This window comes from Peromyscus californicus, unplaced genomic scaffold, assembly GCF_007827085.1.
Source record: "Peromyscus californicus insignis strain IS unplaced genomic scaffold, ASM782708v3 Scaffold_5__1_contigs__length_169319896, whole genome shotgun sequence".
Classification (NCBI taxonomy): domain Eukaryota; kingdom Metazoa; phylum Chordata; class Mammalia; order Rodentia; family Cricetidae; genus Peromyscus; species Peromyscus californicus.
The window spans coordinates 60,944,726-60,969,644 of record NW_026294573.1 but is presented as its reverse complement, the minus strand read 5'-3'; the positions used below and the strand labels follow the sequence as shown (position 1 = coordinate 60,969,644).

The 24,919-nt window shown below is 36.5% G+C and overlaps 1 protein-coding gene across 1 annotated transcript in view; it reads left to right on the top strand.

Annotated features, from left to right (window-relative positions):
• The first annotated feature begins 1,054 nt into the window (after positions 1-1,054).
• LOC128096998 (phospholipase A2-like) overlaps positions 1,055-24,919 on the top strand; it is a 75,824-nt gene continuing 51,959 nt past the window's right edge. Inside the window, exon 1 of the mRNA XM_052717206.1 lies at positions 1,055-1,253. Coding sequence (XP_052573166.1) covers positions 1,055-1,253 — 199 coding nt within the window. The remainder of the gene's footprint in view (positions 1,254-24,919) is intronic.

Here is a 24,919-nt window from a genome sequence, read left to right as displayed (position 1 = left end):
GGCACACATTTCCTCTATTTATTCCTAGTATTTCTACCAATTATCAGTAATGTCATCAAATAATGAAAATGTTATCACTGATTAGGTCAGAACTCTCATGATTCAATCATGCCTCAATGATTAGATCTAATCACTGGGGAACAAAGGTTTAACCTATGACCTTTGGTAGAGATTTTATACCTAAAGGATAACAGCATTCATGGGATCTATTGATGGTAGTTTTTAATGTATAAAACTTAAACAGCTTTGGACTTCTTTATATACTTAGATCAAATGGACATTTTTTTCTGCCTGGAGAACTGACTCCCACCATAGTCTATCTCCCATACCATATTGAAAAGTCTCCTGCCTCCAATTTGTGGCACATGCTTATAGTATGATAAAGAATAGAGCATACCCAAGGTTACCTATTAACATTCTCTGCTTCTCTTCTAATCCTTTGCTATTTCTTTGTGTCAGCAGACAACATGTAGAACACTTAGAAAAACCAACCAACCAACCAACCAACCAACCAAACAAACAAAATAAAAACCAGGGACTCCTAGTTGCCAAACTGCAATGAGACTCAGGTAGATGATTTTCTCTATCCTACTTAGCCTCCATTCCTACCTCTCCAGATTTATTCTTAGTCCTGATGCAGCCTGTCTGTCGGAGCCCCTCCTTCCTTCTTTCCCTGAGGACTCCAACTTTTGGTGTGAACATCCTGTCTCTTTCCCATTGCACCTCTCAGCTTTTGTTCCCAGCCCATCTTTATTATTTCATGTCACCCACTGACCCTCAGAAACACTCTCTACCAGGAACTCCACAGTCACACTTGCCTAGGTTCCAGAGCAGGTAACCGCAATCAAAGAACAAATTACCCACCCAACAAAACAAAACCATATATATATACCAGGAAACACCTCAAGTAGCATATCTCCAGATGCCTACATCCCAGAACAAAAAGAAAAACATGAATAGCCAAAATAATATGCTTCCTCTAGAAGCCAGCCACTTCACTGCAATAAGACCCAAAAATGCTGAATCATAGGACAATGATTTACAAATAGCCATTATGAATAGATTCAAGGACTTTAAAGAGGATATAAATACAGGCCTTAATGAAGACAGTGAAGATACAAAATTGAATGAAATGAAGAAAACATTTCAAGACATGAAAGTACAAATTAACAAAGAATTAGAATCACTAAAGAATACCCAAACTGACCTAAAACTGGAAAAGAAGACTCAGAAACTCAAACAAAATCTCAGAGGTAAGGCTAACAAATAGAATTAATAAAGTGGAAGAGAGAATTTCAGGTCTTGAAGATAATATAGAAGAAATGAATACCTTAGTCAAAGAAAATATTATAATCTTTAAAAAAATCTAGGCACAAAATATCCAGGTAATTTGGGTCACTGTGAAAACACAAAGGCTATGCATAATAAATATAGATGAAAGAGAAGCAGCCAAAGTCAAAGGCACAGGAAATATTGTTGACAAAATCATGGAGAAAGTTTCTAATCTAAAGAAGGAGGTGTCCAACAAGATACAAGAAGCATGCAGAACACTAAATAGGACTAGAAAAGAAACTGCACACAACACATAATAATCAAAATACTAAATGTACAAAACAAAGAAGGGATATTTAAAGCTTCAAGGGATAAATGGCGAAGACAAAATAAAGGCAGGCAATTAGAATTGCAACACTTGACTTTTCAGTGGAGACTCTGAAAGACAGAAGTGCCAGGATGGTTATTTTACCAGCACTGAGAGACCTAAAATGCCATTCCAAACTACTATACTCAACAAAACTATCAATCACAAGTAACAGTGAAAGAAAAATGTTCCACCAGAAACTAAATTTAAGCAATTTATAACTACCAATCCAGCTCTAAAAAAAGGCATTAGAAGAAAACCATCAGTCTGAAGAGGTTATCTACACCCAAGAGGACACAAGAAATGGATAATCTCAAAACAATATATCAAAAGAGGGGTAAAACACCCACACCACCACAACAAAATAACAGGAATTAACGAACATTGCTTCTTAATAACTATAAATATTAATGGCCTAAATTCTCCCAATAAAAATATACAAACTAACTAATTAGATTATAAATCAGGGTACATCTTTCTGTTGCATCCAAAAAAATGCACTTTTATCCTCAAGGAGGATAAAAATCACTGCAGGAAAAAGATATTCCAAGAAATGGACCCAGGAAGCAAGCAGGTGCATCTGTTTTACTGACATTGACTATACTCATTAAAGGATAAATTCACCAAGAAGATACTACAATTCTAAACACTTATGTACCAAATGCAAAGAAACACTATTCTAGTTAAATTACATATTGACCAACACACAGTGGTAGCAGGTGACTTCAGTACCCCACTAGGAACAATGGACTTGGTTATCTATATAAAAGAGAAACAGTGAAGATAGACAGCATCATAAATCAAAAAGGACCTAGCAGACACCTGCAGAATATTTCATCCAAACACAAAAGAACACATATTCTTTTTAGCAGTTCATGAAACTTTCTCTAAAATTGACAACTTATTAGGACACAGAACAAGTCTCAACAGAGATAGTTGATACCAGCTTTAATCTATGGTTACAGAAAAATCAAAATTATTGAAATTAAAAGTTCAAAATATGGACACTACATCAGAAACTGAGGACTTTCAGAGAATCAGGAGAATGTACTTTAAAAATCTCTTCCACAAAACTGGAAAACCTAAAATTAATGGATTGATTTCTTGACATATATGACCTAGCAAAGTTAAATCCAGGTCAAATAAGTAACTTAAGCAGACTCATAACTCCTAGTGAAATGGAAACAATAATTCAAAATCTCCTACCCAAAAAATGCCAAGGACCAGATGGATTCAGTACAGAATTCTGCCAGACTTTCAAATAATTAATGTCAAAATCCTCAAATTATTTCACAAAGTAGAAACTGAAGATATATTTCAAAGTCCATGATCAAGTTGGCTTCATCTCAGAGATGCACAGAGATTTCAACATACATAAATAAATAAACATAATATATTTCATAAACAGATTAAAGGACAGAAACCACATGTGTAATAGGACAAGTCCATAGGGTTGAGGAAATTGGCTCAGACCAGTAGCCAAGGAAAGCAAATAATGAACTCTTTTATTCAATAACAGGGTGGGCCTTATATACCCTCCTCCCAGTGCCCAGTGTGTGTGGTCATCCCTCATTGCCTGGGCATGATTAGGAACTCTGACAGTGACTGTTGCTAGGTGCTCAGGCAGACTCAGCATGATCAGGAACACGCATGGTCAACTTATTTGATGCAGAAAAGACAACTCCAATTTCTTCATGTTAAAAGTCCTGGAGAGATAAACAAATAAATATAATTTGTAGCAGGACCTCAATCACCATTATTAATAGAAATTTGAATAATTTCCACTAAATTCAGGAACAAGACAAGGATGTGACTTTCTCCATAGCTACTCAACATAGTTCTTAAGGTCTTAGCTAGATCAGTAACACAACTGAAGAAGATCAAGGGGATACAAACAGGGAAGTAAGAAGTCAAAGTATCTTTATTTTCAGTTGATGTAATTTTATAGATAAAAGACCCCTTAAACTCCATTAGAAAATTTCTACAGCTGACAAACACTTTAAGCAAAGTAGCAGGATACAAAATTAATACACAAATATCAGTAATCTTCCTGTATACAAGTGTCAAAATAAACTGTGAAAGAAATCAGGGAAGTAATAACTTTCACAATAGCCTCAAAATTAACTTGGAATCATGTTGACCAAGCAAGTGAATGACTTGTAAAATAAAAATTTATGACATTGAAAAAAAAATTGAAGGAGATATCAGAAGATAGAATAATCCCCTTGCTTATTGCTCAGTAGGATTAATATTGTGGTTCTGATCATTCTACCAAAAACAATCTACAGATTCAGTGCAATCTCTATCAAAATTCTAATATACTTCTTCACAGAATTTGAAAAAAAAATCTTTATCTTCATAAAGATACACAAAAAAACCCAAACAAAAAGGTGGTTAAAAATAGCCCTGAGTAATAAAAGAATTGCCAAAAGATCCACCATTCCAGATTTCAAGTTGTATTTATAGAGCAATAAAAACTGTATGATATTGGCATGAAAAGAGACACCTTAATGAAAAGCATCAAACTGAAGAACCAGACATAATTCCACATATCTACAAACATCTGATTTTTAAAAAGAAGCCAAAAATACCCATTGGAGAAAATATATCTTCAGCAAAAGGGTTGGTGAGACTGGACGGTTGCCTGTAGAGGAATGAAAATAGATCTATATCTATCACCCTCTACAAAATTCAACCACAGTTGGATCATCGACCCCAAAATAAATCCATATACACTGAGTATGATAGAAGAGGATGTGGGGAATAGACTTGGATTCATAGGCACAGGAAAGGGCTTTTTGAATAGGACACCAATGGAACAGGCATTAAGACCAAAAACTAATAAATGAGACATCATGAAACTGAGAAGCTTCTGTGTGGCAAAGAACAAATTACTCTGGCAAAACTGAAGCCTACTGGATGGGTAAAGATCTTAGCAAATTATACATTTGATAGAGAGCTAGTCTCTAGATTATAAAAAGAACTACAAAGTGTTATCTTTAAGAACCAAAGGAACTGAATTTAAAAAATGGGGTACAGAATTAATCAGAAAGTTCTATAAAGATGAAATATAAATGACTAAGAAATATTTAAAGAAATGTTCAACATCCTTTAACTATTAAAGAAATATAAAATTAAAACTAACTTGTGATTGATATATTGTGCATCCCAATAAACTTATCTGGGGGGTCAGAGAACAGAACAGCCACAATATTAAACATAGTCAGTGGTAGCACATGTCTTTAATCCTAGCATTCCAGAGGCAGAGATCTGTTTGGATCTCTGTGAGTTCAAGGCCACACTGGAAACAGCCAGGCATGGTGACACATGCCTTTAATCCCAGGAAGTGATGATGGAGCAAACATGTATATAAGGTGCGAGGATGAGGAACTAGAGTCTGGTTAAGCTTTTAGTTTTTAGCAGCAGTTCAGCTGAGATCCATTTAGATGAGGACACAGAAGTTTCCAGTCTGAGGAAACAGGATCAGCTGAGAAGTTGGCCAGGTGAGGTTAGCTGTGGCCTGTTCTGTCTCTCTGATCTTTCAGCATTCACGCCATACCTGGCTCCAGGTTTGTTTTTATTAATAAAACCTGTTAAGATTCCTGGTACACTAACTTGATATTTCATTTATACCAGTCAGAATGTTCAAAATCAATAATTAAATAAAAAGAAAGCCCATGTTGGTGAGGATGAAGGAAGAGTGTAGTACTTATTCATTGATTGTACAGGCACACACTTATACAATCACTGTGGAAACCAGAGCATTGGTTTTTCAGGAACCTGAGAATTGAACCACCTTAATATCCAGCTATAACACTCTTGGACAAATACTCAAAGGATTATACATTCTACTACAAAGATGCTTGCTCAAGCATGTTCATTATTTCACTATTATTATAGACAGAAATTAGAACAATATAGAGATCCATCCGTTTGTGAATAAATAATGAAAATGTGGTACATTTACACAGTGGAATATTATTCATCTGTTTAGAAAAATGAAATTATGAAATTTGCAGTTAAATTGATAAAATTTGAAAAAAGTTATCATGAGTAAGTAAACCCAGCCACAAAAATACAAATATTGTATGTTTTTACTTATATGCAGATATTAGTTTTTAAGCTTTCAATATGCACGCTACAATTTGAATACCCACAGAGGTTAGATACCTAGTAAGAGACAAAGGGGATCTCTTAAGAAAGGGGAAATAGAATATAGACTTATGGAGAGATATAGGGGAAAATAGAATAAGAAGATCAAAAATAGGTGAGGGAGAGCAAGGTAAAGTACTGAACACAGGGAGGGCCAACTAACACTAAATTCCTTTTGACAATCAGTATGGAAACCTACTATAGAAATTTCCTAAAATATATACCTATATGAAATGAATCTAAGTGAAGTTATGATGTAATTGGTGACAAAATGCCCCAAGAAGACACATTATGACCCAAATAAAGTCTTCAGAGTCAAGAATAGGTTACATTTGTTGAGTCGTTGGCCGAAGGAGTCCCATGGAAACCTCCAAAAACTGTAGGCCATAGCCAGGGCTATTAATTGTTCTCTCCAATGTGCTTATAAGGCCCTATTGTAGAATATAGTACTTTTGTAACTGAACGTGGAGAAATCAAGCTGATGGCTAAGTAGAAACTTCACCCTTGTTGACTAGCTTTCATGGTATTGAAAGGTACTCTGTATGATACTAGAGTAGAAAGATAATCACCAATATCACACAACTATAAAATCTGTGACCTACAACAGTGAACTGTTTGCAGGATATGATAGCACAATAGAGGCACAAGATTTGTAGTAACTACTTTTTAAAAAATTGGATTTAACACTCTCTTCATGAAATGGAACTCATACATGAGATTGCTAAGAGGAGCAAGATTCTGAGACTACGTAGCTCCTGGGTCTATGGAAAATCTACTACTAATATTCTACCACAAGAACATAGTATTGTGATGACTCCTGATGATATACTTCTCTACCAATAGATGAATGCCTTTCTCAGCCCTCATCAGAAATGCTTTTTATTGCATAAGATGGAATTAACGCAGAGACCCACAATGGACAATGTGAAGAGCATGAGGGACTTTAGAGTATTCAGTTCTATTTAAGATATCTTCTCAAAACCCTCCCCTCAAGTCTGAGACATTTATGGAGAAGAGGAGGCAGAAAGAATATAAGGATTAGAATGGTGGATGACTCCAGATAAATAGGGTCTTCGACCTACAACAAGACTGATGCACATGTGTTCTCACAGAGAATATAATAGCACACACAAGGCCTGCATAAGTTCAAGTTAGACAGGGTCACAAAACTGAGATGGGAAATGGATCATGGAATTCCACTCCTAATGAAGATGCTGTCTACAATTAATATCTCCTGGCCTTCACCATAGGTTTTCTTACAATATACAGTACAAGCTTATTTCTTCAAACCCAGCAATGGCAATTTCTTATCTCATTGGGAGACTAGTCCTAATCATCTTCCTGTTGATTAATTCAAAATCAACTGATTATAGACTTTTATTGTATCTCCAAACTCCCTTAACCTTTGCAATTTATTGCTAGAAGCAAGTCACAGTTCCTAACCACATTCAAAGGAAAAAAGGAGACACCAAGAACTAGAAATCTGGACTTATTAGGAGGCTCACAGAGCTCATTTACCACAAGAAGTGCTTGCATTCTATTTATATGTCCGAATAATTTTGTTGCCTTATAAAGGAATGTAACTGTAATTATCATATAAAATTAAAGCTTATATATAAAACTCAGTGGAGATTTGGCCAATGGTTTTATTTTATCTCTTTATCTAAGGCTTCCTAATTAAAGAACAACCAAATTAACTAATGCCCCTTGGTTATCAGCTCTTTTGCCCATGTTGTGAGTGTTTTATATATCTTTTAGTTTTATTATGAGTGAACACATATGATTTTAGCAATAGCTTTGTTTTTTTTTTGTTTTTGTTTTTTGTTTTTCAAGACAGGGCTTCTCCATGCAGTTTTGGTGCTTGTCCTGGATCTTGCTCTGTAGACCAAGCTGGCCTTGAACTCTCAGAGATCCGTCTGGCTCTGCCGCCTGAGTGCTGGGATTAAAGGCGTGCGCCACCACGGCCTGGCTCAGAGATAGTTTGTTAAGCAAAAGAGGAGCAATATTTTATCGTGATGTAAAAATTTAAATATACATATGTATACAATGTATATATATATATATATATATATATATATATATGTGTAAAATCAGTACATTCTTATGTATAATTTTTTCTGGGCATAGTTATCCCTCTGTATATGATAGGCATAGTAGTACACTTTCTGTATTAGCATCAAATTTACACAATAACCATTTCAATGAAGCAATGCTATATCTAATTTTATAGTCAAGAGTATGTGTACTTAGATGCACAAAGTAATTATGCACGGTGATACAAAAATTTGTATAGAATCTGTATTCAACTAAAAACTCTGATTCTTACCAGTACCTGCATTCTTTACCATTTTACAGAAGTAAATTGTGAGGTATATAATATTTTTCTCTATTTCATGAAAAAAGGAATTGATGTGCTTATCTACATATAATTTTCACACTTGCTATGAAATACTTTAAGCCCTTGGTCTCTTTATATCCCTGTGCTCACATCTAATAGTCATCAATAGGCTGAAGCTGACCTTGGTCAAAACTTGAATCCATCTTTCTTCATTTCACCATCTTTCTACTGATCCCTGACAGTATCTTTTCAGATATAGAATTCAATATAATAAAATATCACCTTGAATAACTTGTAATATTTTTCTATTGGATCAGTATTCAAATCTTTTTAACATACTTGCTTTGCAAGCATGGTAAGAGAACGAATGAGTTAGGGAGAGAGTTTTTTTCTGAGTGAATAAACTATTTTGTGAGCACTTTAGTAAGCACATTAACCCCTTGAGCCTGTGTGAAGAGTACTTCAGTGAACAAATGGTACCCTGGTGGCCTCTGATTTAATGAATTTTCCAAAGATGATTGACTCACCTCATCTGGCAAGATCATTTGGTAAAATGATTTGAGCCACTCTAAGGGAAAACTGATAAAAATGCAAAGTGATGGAAATGTAAGAAAAGCATTTTGAAGTTTCAGAAGTGACCTTCCATGAAGCTCAAGTTCTTCTCAGAGAAAATTTGGCTATCAACATAAGATTGTTCTATCCATGACTAAGAGGAGTACATTGACCTGTTGCTTAAGACATGAGGTGTGATTACTTTGAGATAAAGGACAACCATCAATCTATTAAGGTTTCTTCTTGGTTTAATATTCCTTATTGTAATAGGAAGATATGCATTATCAAGCAGAGAAAGGAGGGATTCAACTTATTAATGCAATAGTCTGCTCACTTGACAACTCATTTATCCATGTTCAACAGTGCACCAAAAATATTAAATGGAAAATTCCAGGAAATAAAAATATTATTTGAGCCTTAGATTGCATATTCTTCTGGTCTCACAATGAAATATGGACTATCTCACTTCATACACAGCCTGTCAAACAAATACTCTCACCTATTTACATAGCATCAGATACTTGCCTACAAGTGTCATGATATCTCTATGCTTATCTCAGTTCCATTGCTTTATTTTTACTACTCTTTTGATAATCTATTGCAATATATAGTTTATTAATTCAACCTTTTCATAATTCTGTGAAAATAGAAGAAAATTTCATATATAATGAAAACTCTAGTATCTCTGGTTTCTTGTAGCCACTGGAAATCTTACAATATATCACTCACAGAAAAGACAGGAATAAAGTAGTTTTGCTCTGTTTTGTTTGAGTTATAACTGAATTACACTGCATAGATAGACAATGTCATCCCCAGAATAGATGGGCTATTAAATGAAAATTGCAGTGTAAGGCATGATTCGATACCTTTCTATGAATTATTGGTCAGGGAAGCTTCAGAGTTCTCTGCGACAGCATAAGATACTTCAATTGTCCTTGGATACATCTATAATGACGTGGTAAAATCATACTGTCGAAGACATCAAACACTTTGGCTACAAGGAATAGAGTAGATAACCTCATACTGACCAGAAAGTACCTCCCTGGTGGCTAGATGTCATAATGCCTGAATATGATATATGTCAGCTGCTGAAGAAGAAAGGATATCATTGTGCTTACCCACCATGGTACAATACCGACTTTCCAGATAACTTATACTGACAGGTTCAATAATGGCATGACTTTTGCAGAGTAACTAAACCCTTTCTGGTTGGGTATTTGGCCTGCTCCATGGGAGCGAAGTCTATGTCTGGTCCTGGTTAAAAGCCCATGGCTAGTGAGGTCATAGGTCCTAGTGTCAATCTTGCTATTGTTATTTTACTGAGTGTTCATGCTATCAACATACCTTCTAAATTTATATTTATAACCACAGAATGGGATTTGTTTCAACCTTGGTCAGAGAAACTTCTTTTCATAGTAGGCAACCTTTTATGAATAGATGAATAGCTAGTCATAGTGCTAAGAATAATAGACTGAGTGCTCAGTCCTACATGAGACATATATATTAACCCAACCAAGGTTCAAGGGATATCACAGAACAATAGGTAAAGAAGAAAGATGAAAGAAGAGGAAAGAGAAAAGATGTAAGAGATTGTGGGTAGAGGGAAGTCTATGAAATGCTGTCTTTTGGATTTTACACAGCTGTTGTAATTATGAACTCAGCGTATCTGGGGATAACAGAACAAGACAATCCCAGGATAAAGTCAACCAAAAGTTTAGCATAGATGGGTTATTGTCTAGTCCCTGTGGTGGTATTGTGTTCCCCAAAATACTGTTCACATTAATAAACTTATCTGGGGTCAGAGAACAGGACAGCCACAATATTAAATATAGAGGATAGGCAGTGGTAGCACACACCTTTAATCCTAGCATTCCAGAGGCAGAAATCCCTCTGGATCTCTGTGAGTTCAAGGCCACATTGGAAACAGCCATGCATGGTGACTCACAACTTTAATCCCAGAAAGTAAGCCTTTAATCCCAGGAAGTTAGGCAGAAAGCAGAAAGATATATTAGGCGTGAGGACCAGAAACTAGAAGTATTTGGCTGGTTAAGCATTTAGGCATTGAGCAGCAGTTCAGCTGAGAGCCATTGGGATGAGGATACAGAATCTTCCAGTCTGAGGAAATAGGATCAGCTGAGGAACTGTTGAGGTGAGGAAGCTATGGCTTGTTCTGCTTCTCTGATCTTCCAGCATTCACCCCAATAACTGGCCTCAGATTTGTTTTTATTAATAAGTACCTTTAATATTCTTGCTACAAGTCCCCATTTTTAATGAGAATCTATTAGTAGTTGATAGATTCTGGAGAAAGGAGCATCATTCTTTGTTATTGCTATCATCATCATAATCATCAACATTATTATTAGTGAAAATGGATTCTTCTCTCATTCAATACATCCTAACCATAGTTTCCCCTCCCTCCACTTCTCCCAGCTGCCTTCCCACTTTCCCTCTCCCCCAGATCCTCTCCCTCTCCATTTCCCTTCAGAACAGACTAGGCCTCCAAGAGACTTGATTTGGCCAATGAGAGGATTCCCATGTTCCAGTGAACAGTCCAACGCCATAAACACAGGGGGAAACTAATTAAATTAAGTGGATTATAAAAACAACAACAGCAACAACAGAAAATAAAACAAACAAACAAACAAGCAAAAATAAATAAAAAACAGACCTGAAGTTGGGTGGAATGGTATGGGAGAATTTGGAGAGGAAACATATGATCATATTTCATTATATACCTGTATGAAATTCTCAAGAATAAAAACATATTTTAAAAAACAGCATCAGCACACTCAGTTTAAAGTGACAGATGATTTCTTCAAACTCTAGTAGGTAGGACCTGCAAGGATTTCCCCTCAACATATTGAAAACATCCTCTTTCCAAGGCTATGTGTAAGCACTACAGACTTATCTTGTAATCCTCTTTCCAAGGCTATGTGTAAGCATTACAGACTTATCTTGTAAGAATGATGGGACACCTCATCCCCGTTTTTTTAACCTTAAACAGGCAGGGCCATGTTTATTGGCACACACTACCGGGGAGCAGATCTCTAACCCTCGGGAAGTTGAACCATGTTCATAGAACACTTTTCAACTATCACTCACACTTCTGTTCCCAAACTCTTAAATTTGATTCTCTTGGTTTTTTTTTTCTTTCTTCATTCTTCTCTCGTACAATACATCCCAACTGCAGCCTCCCCTCTCAGTCCTCCCCAACCTCACTTCTCCCTGAGAGCGAATGCTCCTCAGTTTCTCTTCGGAAAAGAGCAGTCCTCCCAGTGGTGTTAATGGAATATGGCATAACAAGATACAATAAGACTAGGCATAAACCCTCAAATCTAGCCTAGATGAGGCAACCCGGTAGAAGGAAAAGGGTCTCACAAGCAGGCAAAAAAGTCAGAGACACCCCCACTTCCACTATTCAGGAGTCCAACAACAACAACAACAACAAAATTCATGCTAAACAACCACAGCATGAATGCAGAGGATCTAGCACAGAACAATGCAGGCACCATGGTTGCTGCTTAAGTCTCTGTGAGCCCCTAGGAGCCCTGCTTTGTTGATTCTGTGAGCCCTGTTCTCCCGGTGTCCTTGAACCCTGTCTCCTACAATCCTCCCCCCACCCCCAACCCCCCCTTTCCCCCCCACCCCCGCTCTTTTTCAGGGTTCTCAGAACTCCAACTAATGTTTGTCTGTGGGTCTCTATCTGCTCCCATCAACTGGTGGAGGAAGTCTCTCTGATGATGATTGGGCGAGGCAATCTATGAGTATAGCAGAATATCATTAGGAATCATTTCACCAGCTTCTGGATCCCGATTTTCCAGGCAGTGTTGAATATGTGCCCCCTCTTGTGGCTTGGACCTCAAGTTAGACCAGTCATTAATTGCACACTTGCACAAGCTGAGTCACCATTGCTCCCGTGCTTCTTTGAGGCAGGACCGGTGGTAGGTCAAAGGTTTTGTGTCTGGGTTGGTGGCCCAGTCCCATCACTGAAAGCCTAGCCTGGTTGTAGAATATGGCTGATTCAGGCTCCACATCCTCCAGTACTATGAATCCTTGATAGGGTTACCCTTATAAGCTCCAGGAAATTTCCACTGCACTGCTTTACTAATGCCCCCTAGATGCACACTTACTCCAGTTATCTCTTCCTGTACTCTCTCCCTCCATCCCTCCATCTGCTACCTGATCCCTCATGTTCCCATCCCAAACCACTGCAAGTACACCCACAACTTTCCCCTTGCCAGGGAGATCTATGTGCCCACCCCAGATCTTTCTTCTTTATATAACTTCTCCAGGTATGTGGATTGTGGTGTGATTATCCCTTAATTAAAAACTAATATCCACTTATAAGTGAATACATATCATGTTTGAGAAGGGTCTGGGTTGCCTTGCTTAGGATGATGATTTTCTAGTTCCATCCATTTGCCTGCAAATTTCATGGTGTCATTTTTCCAATTCTTTATCCAATCTTTCATTGAGGGATATCTAGGTTATTTCCAGTTTCTGGCTATTATGAATAGAGCTGCTATGAACATAGTTGAGCAAGTGTCCTTGTACTATGATTGAGCATCTTTTGGGTATTCCCAACTGTGGTATAAGTTGATAAGAAAACTGAAACCATTTCAAAGTATTGTATACATCTTCACTGAACACTAACCTAATCTCCACTGTGGTACCTTTCCTAAGTTGGATAGTCTTTTTTATTACATACATGAAACCTAGAAACATATAATTCTCTTAATTTATTATTTAGCTACAGATATTTAACACTTTTATGCAATTCTTAGAACAATTTTTAAATTTTCAATGCTTACTTATATATAATAATGTATTATTTGTGCTAAGGAATAAACATGGAGAATGGAGTTTGCTACCTTAATGACAAGTAATCAAGGCAAAGACAAGTGACTTTCTCAACTTCAACCACTTCAGTATAAAGACTGAAAAATCAAACTATTTCTCTTTAAACTCTGAAGTTAGTTGCTCAGATATCTCTTAAAGCAACAGTGGTTGAGTTAAACATGCTATATTTTCATGGGACAGAACTTATATATAATGATAACTTATATATAATGATGCTAGAAATACTTATGAAACTGAGAAACACTTAAAGAAATGTTTAACATCCTTAGCCATCAAGGAAATGTAAATCAAACTACCTTGAGATTTCATCTCACAGAAGTCAGAGTGGCCAAGATCAATAAAACAAATGACAGCTAGTGTTGGCAAGGATAAGAAATAAGACAGACAGACACTCAATCATTGCTGCTGAGAGTGCACACTTGTGTAGTAACTATGCAAATCATGTGCCAGTTCCTCAGAAAGATGGAGATTGAACTATCTCAGGGTCCAGCTATACAAATCTTTGGTATATACCCAGGGGGGCACTTCATCCTACTTTACACTTGGTCAGTCATGTTCATTCCTGCTCTACTCATAATAGCCAGGAATTGAAAACAATCTAAATGTCCCAAACAGAAGAATATATAAAGAAAATGTGATCCATTTATACAATTGAATCCTATTTAGCTGGTAGAGAAAACGAAAGTACAAAATTCTCAGTTAAGTGGTTAGAATTAGAAAAAATTATCCTGAGTGAGGCAGCCCAGACTTATAAAGACAAATATGGTATATATTCACTTATATGTGTGTGCTAGCTGTTAAATATTTGATAAGCTAGTCGAAACCCATATAACCAGAGAGGTTAGGTATACAGACCAGGGTGAGGAGAGCAGATAGATCTCATTAGGAAAGGGGAATAAAATAGATAGTTATAGATGATGGAAGGGGCTGGAATTGGAGGATCAAACAGGAAGAGGGAGAGAAGGGGGGACATCTACAACTAAAGACCATTTGAGGGGTCATATGAAAACCTAATACAGTAGAAGCTTTCTAAAATGTAAACATATATAAAGGTTATCTGGATGAACTTGCCAAATAACAGGAGGGGCAGAGCTCCAATTACACATCTTTTGTCACACAATGGAGTTTCCAGCGTTGGGAATGCGTTACATCTAATCAAATTGGACAACCAAGGTTATTGCCAAGGCTATTGTTTGTTTCCCACAAACTGATGGTAATGCTGAAGACAACACTTATACAACTCATTGAAAATAGAAAAGTCCAGATGGTACCTACCTAGCGCCTTCACCTCTGTAAACTAGTGTTGATGATATCATTTTGCATGCTACCAAAGGAGAAAGGTAAATAACACACAGCTTATAAACCCTTCAATCTACAATGCTGTCCTGCCTTCAAGATATGCTGGTGCAATGGTGGCAAGACACCTGTGGGATGAGCCAACCAATATTTGATTTGATTTAGTCCCACTCTATGAGATGAAACCCATACCTGCAACTTCTTGAGTGGTCAAGAACCCCAGACTAGATAGGCCAAGGACCTTGGGGAAACCCAATATTTCTGTTCTGCAAAAGGAATGAAGCAGTAAATGATTCCTATTGACATTTTGTTATACTCATAGATCAGTGCCTTGTTCAGCCATCATCAAAGAAGCTTCCTCCTGCAGAATTTGGGAACAAATACAGAGACTCACAGTCAGAAAATGTGTAGAGAGTGAGAGACCTTGGAACACTCAGCCCTAATTGGGGTGTTTTCTAGAAATCCCTCCTCTCAGTGATCAGGGAACCTTGCTGAAAAAGAAGGAGGAAGAGGAGGAAGAGGAGGAGGAAGAGAAGGAAGAAGAAGGGGAGAAGGAGGAGAAGGAGAAAAAGGAGGGAAAGGAGGAAAAGAGGAAGAAGAGGAAGAGGAAGGAGAAGGAGAAGGAGAAACAGAAAGAAGAGGAGGAGGAGGAGGAGGAGGAGGAGGAGGAGGAGGAGGAGGAGGAGGAGGAGAGGAAGCTGACAGCATGTAAGAGCTGCTAGAGATGGAGGACACCAAAGAAAGAAGGCCTTCTAAACACAGCATGATCAATGCATGTATGAACTCAGAGACTGTGGTAACATGCACAGGACTTGCACAAGTTTGCTACAGATGTGGTCCTTTAGATGCAAGAGGTGGAAACACCTCCATACCCTAACCCCAAAGTTAACTCCAATTGGTAACCACTTGCAAATGAAAACAATAGTTTTTTTCAAGGGTGTCTTGGGGAAATGAATGGTAGGCTCGATGCTGAGCAGTATATGGCAAACAAAATAAAATCAATAGCATCTTTGGAGGTTCTTATATGTCTAATAATGTTTTGTCAGGACCTTTGTTGGGTTTTTTTTTGGGGGGGGGTTTAATCCTGTAGGTACTTTGTGTATATGTCATGGCTTCTAGTTTTGGGGTTTTGGGGTATTCTTGTATGCACCAACATATGTATCTCTGAGTTTATATGTGTTTCTTGTGCTCTTTCTTTTTTTCTTCTGTTTTGAGTTCAAAGTCCACATGTATATGTACATGCATGTAATAACAATTAGTGATAAAAGAGGTCACAGATTTGAAATAAAGTCATGAGAGATTGTATATTGGATAATTTAAAGGGAGGAAAAGTAGAGGAGGAATACTGTTGATTATATAATCTCAAAAATAAAATTAAAAAGCAAAATAATCAGTTAAAATTTAAAGAGAAAGAAGAACTTCCATGATAACAACAGATTAAAAGAATTTGTAGCCACTAAGACCATTATACAGAGGATAGTGGAAGAAATACTTTAGTCTGAAGAGATAAACACTTCCAATAAGTCACAGGGAATAAATAAATTGTACCAAGACAGTTAATCAAAAAGCATATAAGAAAACACTCCAAAATCAGTAAAATGGCAGAAATTAAATTAATGTTCTAAATTCACATTAAAAACACACAGACCAGCTGTGATTGGATTAGAAAACAAGATCTATCTTTCTTACTTCATCCAAGAAATACACCCTATCATCAATGATAGGCACAGATTTAGAGTAAGAGGATGAACAGAGGTATTCTTAAAACACTGATCTGAGAAACAAGCATACATAACTAATCTAATATCTGACAAGCTACACTTCAAATTAAATCTAGTCAGAATAGATCAGGGAAGTCATTTCATATTAATTAGAGGAACAATATAATAAGATGATATTCCAATTCTAAACATCTATGCATGAAACACAGGAACAAACTCTTTCATTTAAAAATTCTACTAGATATAAAACCACAGGTTAACCTCAACACAGAGTTGGTGAGTAACTTAAATATCCCCATCTCACCAAAAGATAGGTCATGTGGTGAAAAAATAAGCAGAGAAACATTGGAGTTAAATGACATCATAAAACAAGTGAAAAACCCAGACATAAATCCACACACCTGAATTTTTTATAAAGAAACCAGAAATAACATATCAGAAAAAAAAGATAGCATATTTAACAAATGGTGCTGGTCAAACTAGACAGCAACCTGTAGAAGAATCCAAATAGATACATTTATATCTCCCTGAACAAAACTCAATCCTAAATGGATCAAACACCTCAACATAAAACCAGATACACTGAATCTGACAGAAGAGAAAATGGAGACTAGCCTAGACCTTTTTGAACAAAACACCATTAATGCAGGCACTAAGATCAACAATTTATAAATGGGACCTCATGAAACTGATAAGCCTGTGGTGGAAAGGGACACCGTCATTTGGACAAAGAGGCAGCCTACAGAATGAGAGACAAGTTTTACCAACTACACATCCACAGAGGGATAATATCCAGAATATATAAAGAACTCAAAAAACTAGGTATTAAACAAATAATTCAATTAAAAACTAGGTACCGATCTAAACAGAAATCTCAAAAGAGAAAACTCAATGGATAAGAAACAAGAAATGTTCAACATCCTTAGCTATCAGGGAAATGCAAATCAAAATTTGATCATTTAAGTTTCATCTTACAAGATTCAGATTTAAAAAAAGCAAGTGACAGCTTGTTCTGGCAATAATGTGAAGCACGGGAAAAACTTATATAGCTACTTTGAAAATCAGTGTTGTGATTCCTCAGGAAGATGGAAATATCTACCTCAAGATCCAGCCATACTATTCTTGAGCATATATCCAGAGACCCGCTCCAGAGAAATTGGCCAACCATGTTCATTGCTGCTCTATTCATAATAGCCAGAATTAGAAAAAACCTAGAAGTTCCTCCACAGAAGAATGGATAAAGAAAATGTACTACATTAACACAATGGGGTATTACTTAGCTGTTAAAAAAATGACTTCATGAAATTTGTAGGCAAATGGATGGATCTAAAACAATCTTCCTGAGTGTGGTATCCCAGACCCAGAAATAAGGTATATGTTCACTTATATGTGGATAATAGTTGTTAAGTCAATGATGACAAAGCTTCACTCAGTAGAACCACTGGCTAGGTACAGAGTAAGGGACTAAGGGGGACTGATCTTGTTGGGAAAGGGAATTAGATAGTTATAGATGGATGGGGGTGGAACTGGAGGATCAAATGAGGAAATGCAGAGAAGAGAGAGACGAGGGAAGAAACATGGGAGAGACAGCTAATATTCAGGCCCATTTAAGGGGTAATGTGGGAACATTAAGCTTGACTCTATATTAATAGCTTGCTAAAATATATACATATGTGAAGGTGATCTAAATGAAATTGGCAAATATTAGGGGAGAGAGAGTTTCAACTGGCCATCTCTTGTGATCAAAATGGAGATTCCAGTACTAGAATTGGGTTACATCTAATTGAGTTGTTGTTGGCTAAAGGGGTCCCATGGAAATCTTCAAACAACAGAGGCTGTTGCCAAGACTATAGATTGCTCTCCATATGACTTCTAATAATATTCTTCTATGCTGATAGATCAGTGTCTTGCTCAGACATCATCAGAGAAGCTTCCTCCTGCAGCAGATGGGAACAAGTACAAAGACCCACAGCCAGGCATTATGCAGAGAGTGAGAGACCTTGGAACACTTACCTCTAAAAGGGATGTCTCCATCAAATGTTCTGCTCAGAGTTGAGGGAACACTGTGGTAGAGGGGACAAAAAATTATAAGAGCCAGAAGAGATGGAGGACAACAAGAAAACAAGGCCCTCTAAATCAACATGATCAAATCACTTAGGAATAGGAACTCACAGAGACTGAGGCAGCATGCACAGAGTATTCATGGGTCCTTTGCTTATATATTATGGTTCCAGTTTAGTGTTTTTATGGGATTCCTAAGTGTACCATGAGTGAGTCTCTGTTTTGTTTGTTTGTTTTTTCTCTTGGGCTCTTTTCCTTCTGTTTGTTTGTTTTGTCTAATTCCAGTGTGTTAATTTTTGCTTTATACCAGTATATTTCATTTTATTATTATTCCTTAGAAGGCTTTTTTTCTAATAAGATATAGTAAGGGAGTATATCTGGATATCAGACAAGGTGAAGAGTAATTGAGAGAAAAGGGAGGGGAAGCTATGATCAGAATACATTATGTGAGAAAAAAGTCTATTTTCAATAAAAGAAAAAAATAGTATGTCTGAAGATGGAGATATGGCTCAGAGGCTAAGAGTGCTTGCTGAGCAAATGTGAGGACATGAGACTGAATCCCAGCATATGTGTAGATACACTGGGCATGTGTACCTTTGACCCTAGTGCTGTGGGGTAGGGGCAGAAACCAGGGGATCACTGGGCTGACTGTTCATCAGTCTAGTCAAAAACAAAACAAAACAAACAAACAAAAAAAAAAAAAACCATAAGCTCCAGTTTCAGGGATGGACTCTGCTTCAGAGGAACAAGGTGGAGAGTGACAGGTGAGCACACCCAGTATCCCTTGTACTGGTTAATCTTTGCACAAACTAGAGTCACCAAGAAGAGGAAACCTCAACTGAGGAACTGTTTTCATCGGTTTGTCTTGGGGGCATATCCATGGGACATTTTCTCAACTGATGATTGATGAGAGGAGGCCCAACCCATTATGGACGGTGCCACCATTGGGCACGTCGTCCTGGATTGTATAAGAAAGTACCTGAGCAAGCAACTGGAAAGCAAGCCAGTAAACAGAATTCTCCCATGAAAACACAGTAAAACATGAACCTAACAAATATGCACAGAATATTCCACCCAAAGACTAAAAATTACACATTCTAACCAGCAGCCCATAGAAGTTTCTCCAAAATTGACCACATATTAGGATGCATAGAAAGTCCGTCTGTGTATATGGGAATTGAAATTGCATGTTTTATCTTCGTTAATGTTTCTACTGTTTTGACCAAAAGAAATTTCATGAGTAAAGGGTTTGTTTCCCTTTGCAAATAGCTGTCTATCATTAAGAGAAGTCAAGATAAGAACTCAAGTGAGGAACCTGACAGCAGAAGCCATAGAAGAATGTTACTAACTTGTTGGCTATGGCTTATTCTGCTGCTTTTTTATATTATCCAGGACTACTTGACAGGGTGGCACCAGCCTCCTACAGACACACACGCATCAATCATCAATGACAAAAATGCTCTATTGATTTACCTACAGCCCAGTCCTATGAAGATATTTCTTGACTAATTCATTCAATAACATTTTTATTCCAGATAACCATAGCTTGTATTGAGTTGTCATAAGAACTAGCCAGCATAGCCTTGCTTTCTGTCTGACCTCATGCTCTAAATCTAAATATCAGCAGGAACAGAAACTATAGAAATCACACAAATTCATAGTGACTAAACAATACACTACTGAGTGGTAATTTAGTCAAAGAAGAAAACAAGAATGAAATTTGAGAATTCCTAGATGGGATGAAATAAAAGCAAAGCAAACCAAATTCTACATAGCTCTATGAAGACAGTCCTAAGAGGAAAGTTTATAGCAATATATGGCCACAACAAAAAAAAAGAGAGCTCTCAAGTTAATAACTTAATGATGAACTTGAAGGCCATGGATAAAACAATAACAAACCAAATTCATACACAGAAGACAGAGATAATTAAAACTAAGGCTGAAATTGATAAAAATAGAACAAAAACTTAAAAAGAAAATCAATGAATTGAAGACCTGACTTTTGGACAAGATAGATAAGACTGACAACCCCTTAGCCAATTTCATCAAAAGAAACAGGAAAAAGATGAAAATTAATAATATTAGAAATGGAAAAGGAGAAAATACAACAAATATCAATGAAATTCAGAAAATCACAAGTATATATTTTAAAAACTTTTATTCAGCTAAACTGGGGAAATCTAGCATGGACAAGTTCCTAGGTGCAACATTTCAAAAATTAAACCATATAAATAAAATACATAGGTTTTTTGTTTTTTTTTAAAGATCCAGCACTAAGATTGAGGCAGTAATAAAGATTCTAAGCTTACCAATGCCCAGGACAAGATGGATACACTGCAGAATTCTACCAGAACTTCAAAGGAGAACTATCAGCAATACTGCTTAAATTATTTCATAAAATAGAAAAGTAAGGAGGGCTTCATTTTATGAATTCAGTGTTGCAACAATAGCAAAACCAGATAAACATACAACAAAGTAAAATTTCAGGTCAGTTATCCCAGTCAGCATAAATTCAAAGGTTATCAATAAAACACTGGCAAACTAAATCCAAGTTCATAACACAAAGATCATTTATCACAAATAAGTTGGTTTTATTCCAGAGATTTGTGGATGGTTCCATATTCATAAATCAATAAAATGTTATCCATCACATGAATAGACTTCACTAAACTAAAAGGCTTCAGTGTAGCTAAAGAAGCAATCAGTTGACAGGAGGAAGCCCACAGAATGAGAATGGAAAAGAAGACTACATGCATACATCTCTGAGAAGATTAATATACAGAATATGTAAAGAATTAAAACAAACAAAGAAACGAACAATTTAAAAAATGACCCTTTCTTTGGAAAAATGGGCCTGGAACCTGAACAGAGTTCTCAAAAGAAGAAGAAAATGGCCAAAAAAAAAAATATCTAAAACATGTTCTTGATCTCTAGTAACTAAGGGAAATGCAAATCAAAAGAACTTTGAGATTACATCTTACCCAAGGTAGAATGGCAAAGATCAAGAAGATAACTGAAAAAATGCTGAAGGAGGTATGAGGAAAAAGGAACCCTAATTGACTGTTTGTGAGATTGCAAAGTATTGCAGCCACTGTGGAAATCAGTGTGGAGAATTCTCACAAAATTGAAAAATAAACCTAACATATTGACTAGCTATGCCACTTCTAGGCCTATGTCCAAAGGACTCAGTGTCCTATTCCAAAGACACTTGCTCAGTTCTCTTCATTGCTGCTCCATTTACAATAGCTGGGAAATGAAAACAACCTAAATGGCCTATACCAGAAAAGTGGATAATGAAAATGTAGTATGCATACGCTACAAAATACTATTCAGCTGTAAAGAAAACTGAAATCATGAACTTCGTAGTTAAATGGAATTAGAAAAGATCATATTGAATCAGGTGACCCAGACAAATATTGCATGTTCTTTCTCATCAGAGACTCCTAATTCTAAATCTTCAGATATGTGTAGTCCTCACCCTTCTTCAGGAAAACTTCTCTTTGTAACAGATGGAGTCCATTACAGAAAACCACAACCAATGAAAATGTAGAATTATGGAGCCCAGTCCCAGGGGATACATCTACATTACATCTCTAACATCTAAGGCCCCAGAGATCATTGCAGAAGAGGAGGAAGAAAGATTGTAAAATTCAGAGGATCAGGCTGTCTTCTAGGAATGTCAGAAGCTACACCCATAAAAATCTCACCGATAGCCTAAAACTGAGTGGAACAAAGACAACAACAACGCAGGGGATATACCAAAGTTAATCAGGAAGACCCACAAGGACTCAATCCTACACAAAGAACTACTAAGGAATGCTGAGAGAAGGAGAAATGGTCTTCCCCGGGGAGGAGCAGCATATCAATTGATTACCCACTACCAAATAGTCAACCCTGAAAATATAGAGATCAGTAATATTATGCAGACTGAGACAGACATAATTAAGAATTATATATGTATATACACACTACATACACATGGAACAACAATAAATGAAAAAATGACCACGAATTTGAATATTAGCAAGGATGGTTATATGGGAGTGTTTAGAATGAGGGAAGGGAAGGAAGAAACGGAAGTAACTATAATCTCAAAAATAAGGAAAAAGGAAAATAGATAACGATTAAAATTTTGAGCCATGTTTTAAAGTATAAGTCTATAATTTAATAGCTCATAAATTTGAATTTTAATTATTAAATTTTAATTTTAAGAGAAAATTGCCTTCTCTGTATTACTCCCATCTCCATTGTTTCTTTTCTTCCTCACTTCAAGTTGTCTAAGCTATAAATATACCTCAGAAAGGAATGTCTTGATAGTCATGCACCCACTGTCCTAGGTAAGTTTTGTTAATTACTATGAGGAAACCATTTTGTTTCAAACTTTCATTTATTCTTTGAAAATCTCTTATGTAGACATGATGATTCTTTGTCATATCTATCTCTCATTCCTTCCTTTCAGCTCCCCCAGGATTCCCCATCAACTCCCCCTCTCAATTTCATATATTCTTTCTGTAATTCTTAAAAGTAATATATTTTTTAAAATATTAAATTGTTACCCTTAATTCTTGGTCAAATGGATTTCTATTCAGAGTGTCCCTTCCCACGTGTATATTATGTAGAATACAACCTAGGTTTTCTTCTCCCAGTTTCAATGTTTCAGTTTTGAGTTTTTGTTTTTGATCCATTTGGATTTGATTTTTGTGCAAGGTGGTGGATATGGGTCTAATTTCATTCTTCGGCTGTGGACATACAGTTTTCCCAGCACCATTTGTTGAAGATGTTCTTTTCTCCGGTGTTTTTATCACAGCAAAGAAGTCAAACCACTCCTTTTTTGCAGATAACATGATACTATATACACATCAGAGATCCCCAAAATTATACCAGAAAACTAGAACTGATAAACAAATTCAGCAAAGTGGCAGAATACAGAGTCTACTTGCACAAGTCAATAACACTTCTATACACCAACAACAAACACACAGAGGATGTCATAGTCACACTCCCATTCATACTAGCCTAAAAGAAAATATCTAGGAATAAACCAAGAATTCTTAGAACACATATGTTATGAAGATGTATTGTAGCTGAAGTTTTCCTGTGTCTCATCTGGTCTGCAGCTGCTCAGACCCAAGTAAATATACAGAGGCTTATATTAATTATAACTGCTTAGCCATTAGCTCAGGTTAATTACTGACCACCTTTTACATTTAAACTCAGCCCATTTTTGTTAATCTATATGTTGCCACGTATTCTGTGGCTTTACCTGTGTGCCATTACATGCTGCTCCCTGGACAGAGGGCTGATGTCTCCTGACTCAATCTTCCTTTTCCCAGAATTTTCCTTGTCTGCTTATCCTGCCTATACTTCCTGCCTGGCTATTGGCCAATCAGCATTTTGTTAAACCAGTGTACAAAAGCGTTATTTCCCAGCAATGTATCTCTCAACAAGAAGAACCTTCACCTGAAAGGCAAATGTAATGAGGCTTTTATCAGTGGATTTTTCTCCATCACACACAATAATCTTATTTTGACTTTTCTGTTACTGTTTATTTAAAAAAAAATGTTGATTTTTTTTGTTTCATTTTGGTTTTGGTTTTGCTTTTTTCAGACAGGGTTTCTCTGCATAACAGCCATGGCTGTCCTGGAACTCATTCTGTAGACCAGGCTGTCCCTGAATTTACAGAGATCCTTCTGCCTCTACTTCCCAAGTACTGGGATTAAAAGCATGTGCCACCACCGCCTAGCTTAAAAACTATTTTTGATCAATATATTTTGATTAAATTCTTTTGTCATCCATGATCTTCATAGGTCCTTCCTACCTCCTTACCCACAGACCTTCATTATCTCCACTGCCTCTTTCTCTCTTTTATTTTTATTGTATATTTATATTTTGTTATAATATAATATAATATATTTTAACATATTATATATGTATATATATACATTTAAAAACCCAAATAAACAAAAACTCCTAAAACAAAAATAAACCACTAACACAAGAATGACAAAACAAAACACCCCCACCCAAACAAACTCAAAACAAACACAGGAAAAAGCAAACAGTTCTGGCATCTGTTTTGTGTTGGCCAGATACTACTGGGCATTGGTCTGGCCTGAAGTGTGGTTGATACATCCAATGAGACTCTGTTGGATAAAACTAATTTTCCTTTGCCAGTACTTTATCAATTACCAATAGTTTCTTGCTTAAGGTTGAACCCTGTGTCTACTTCCTCTTCTAAGTGCCCTGACCCTATCTGGCTTAAATCTGTGAAAGTTCTAGGAACTGTCACAGGTTCTGTGA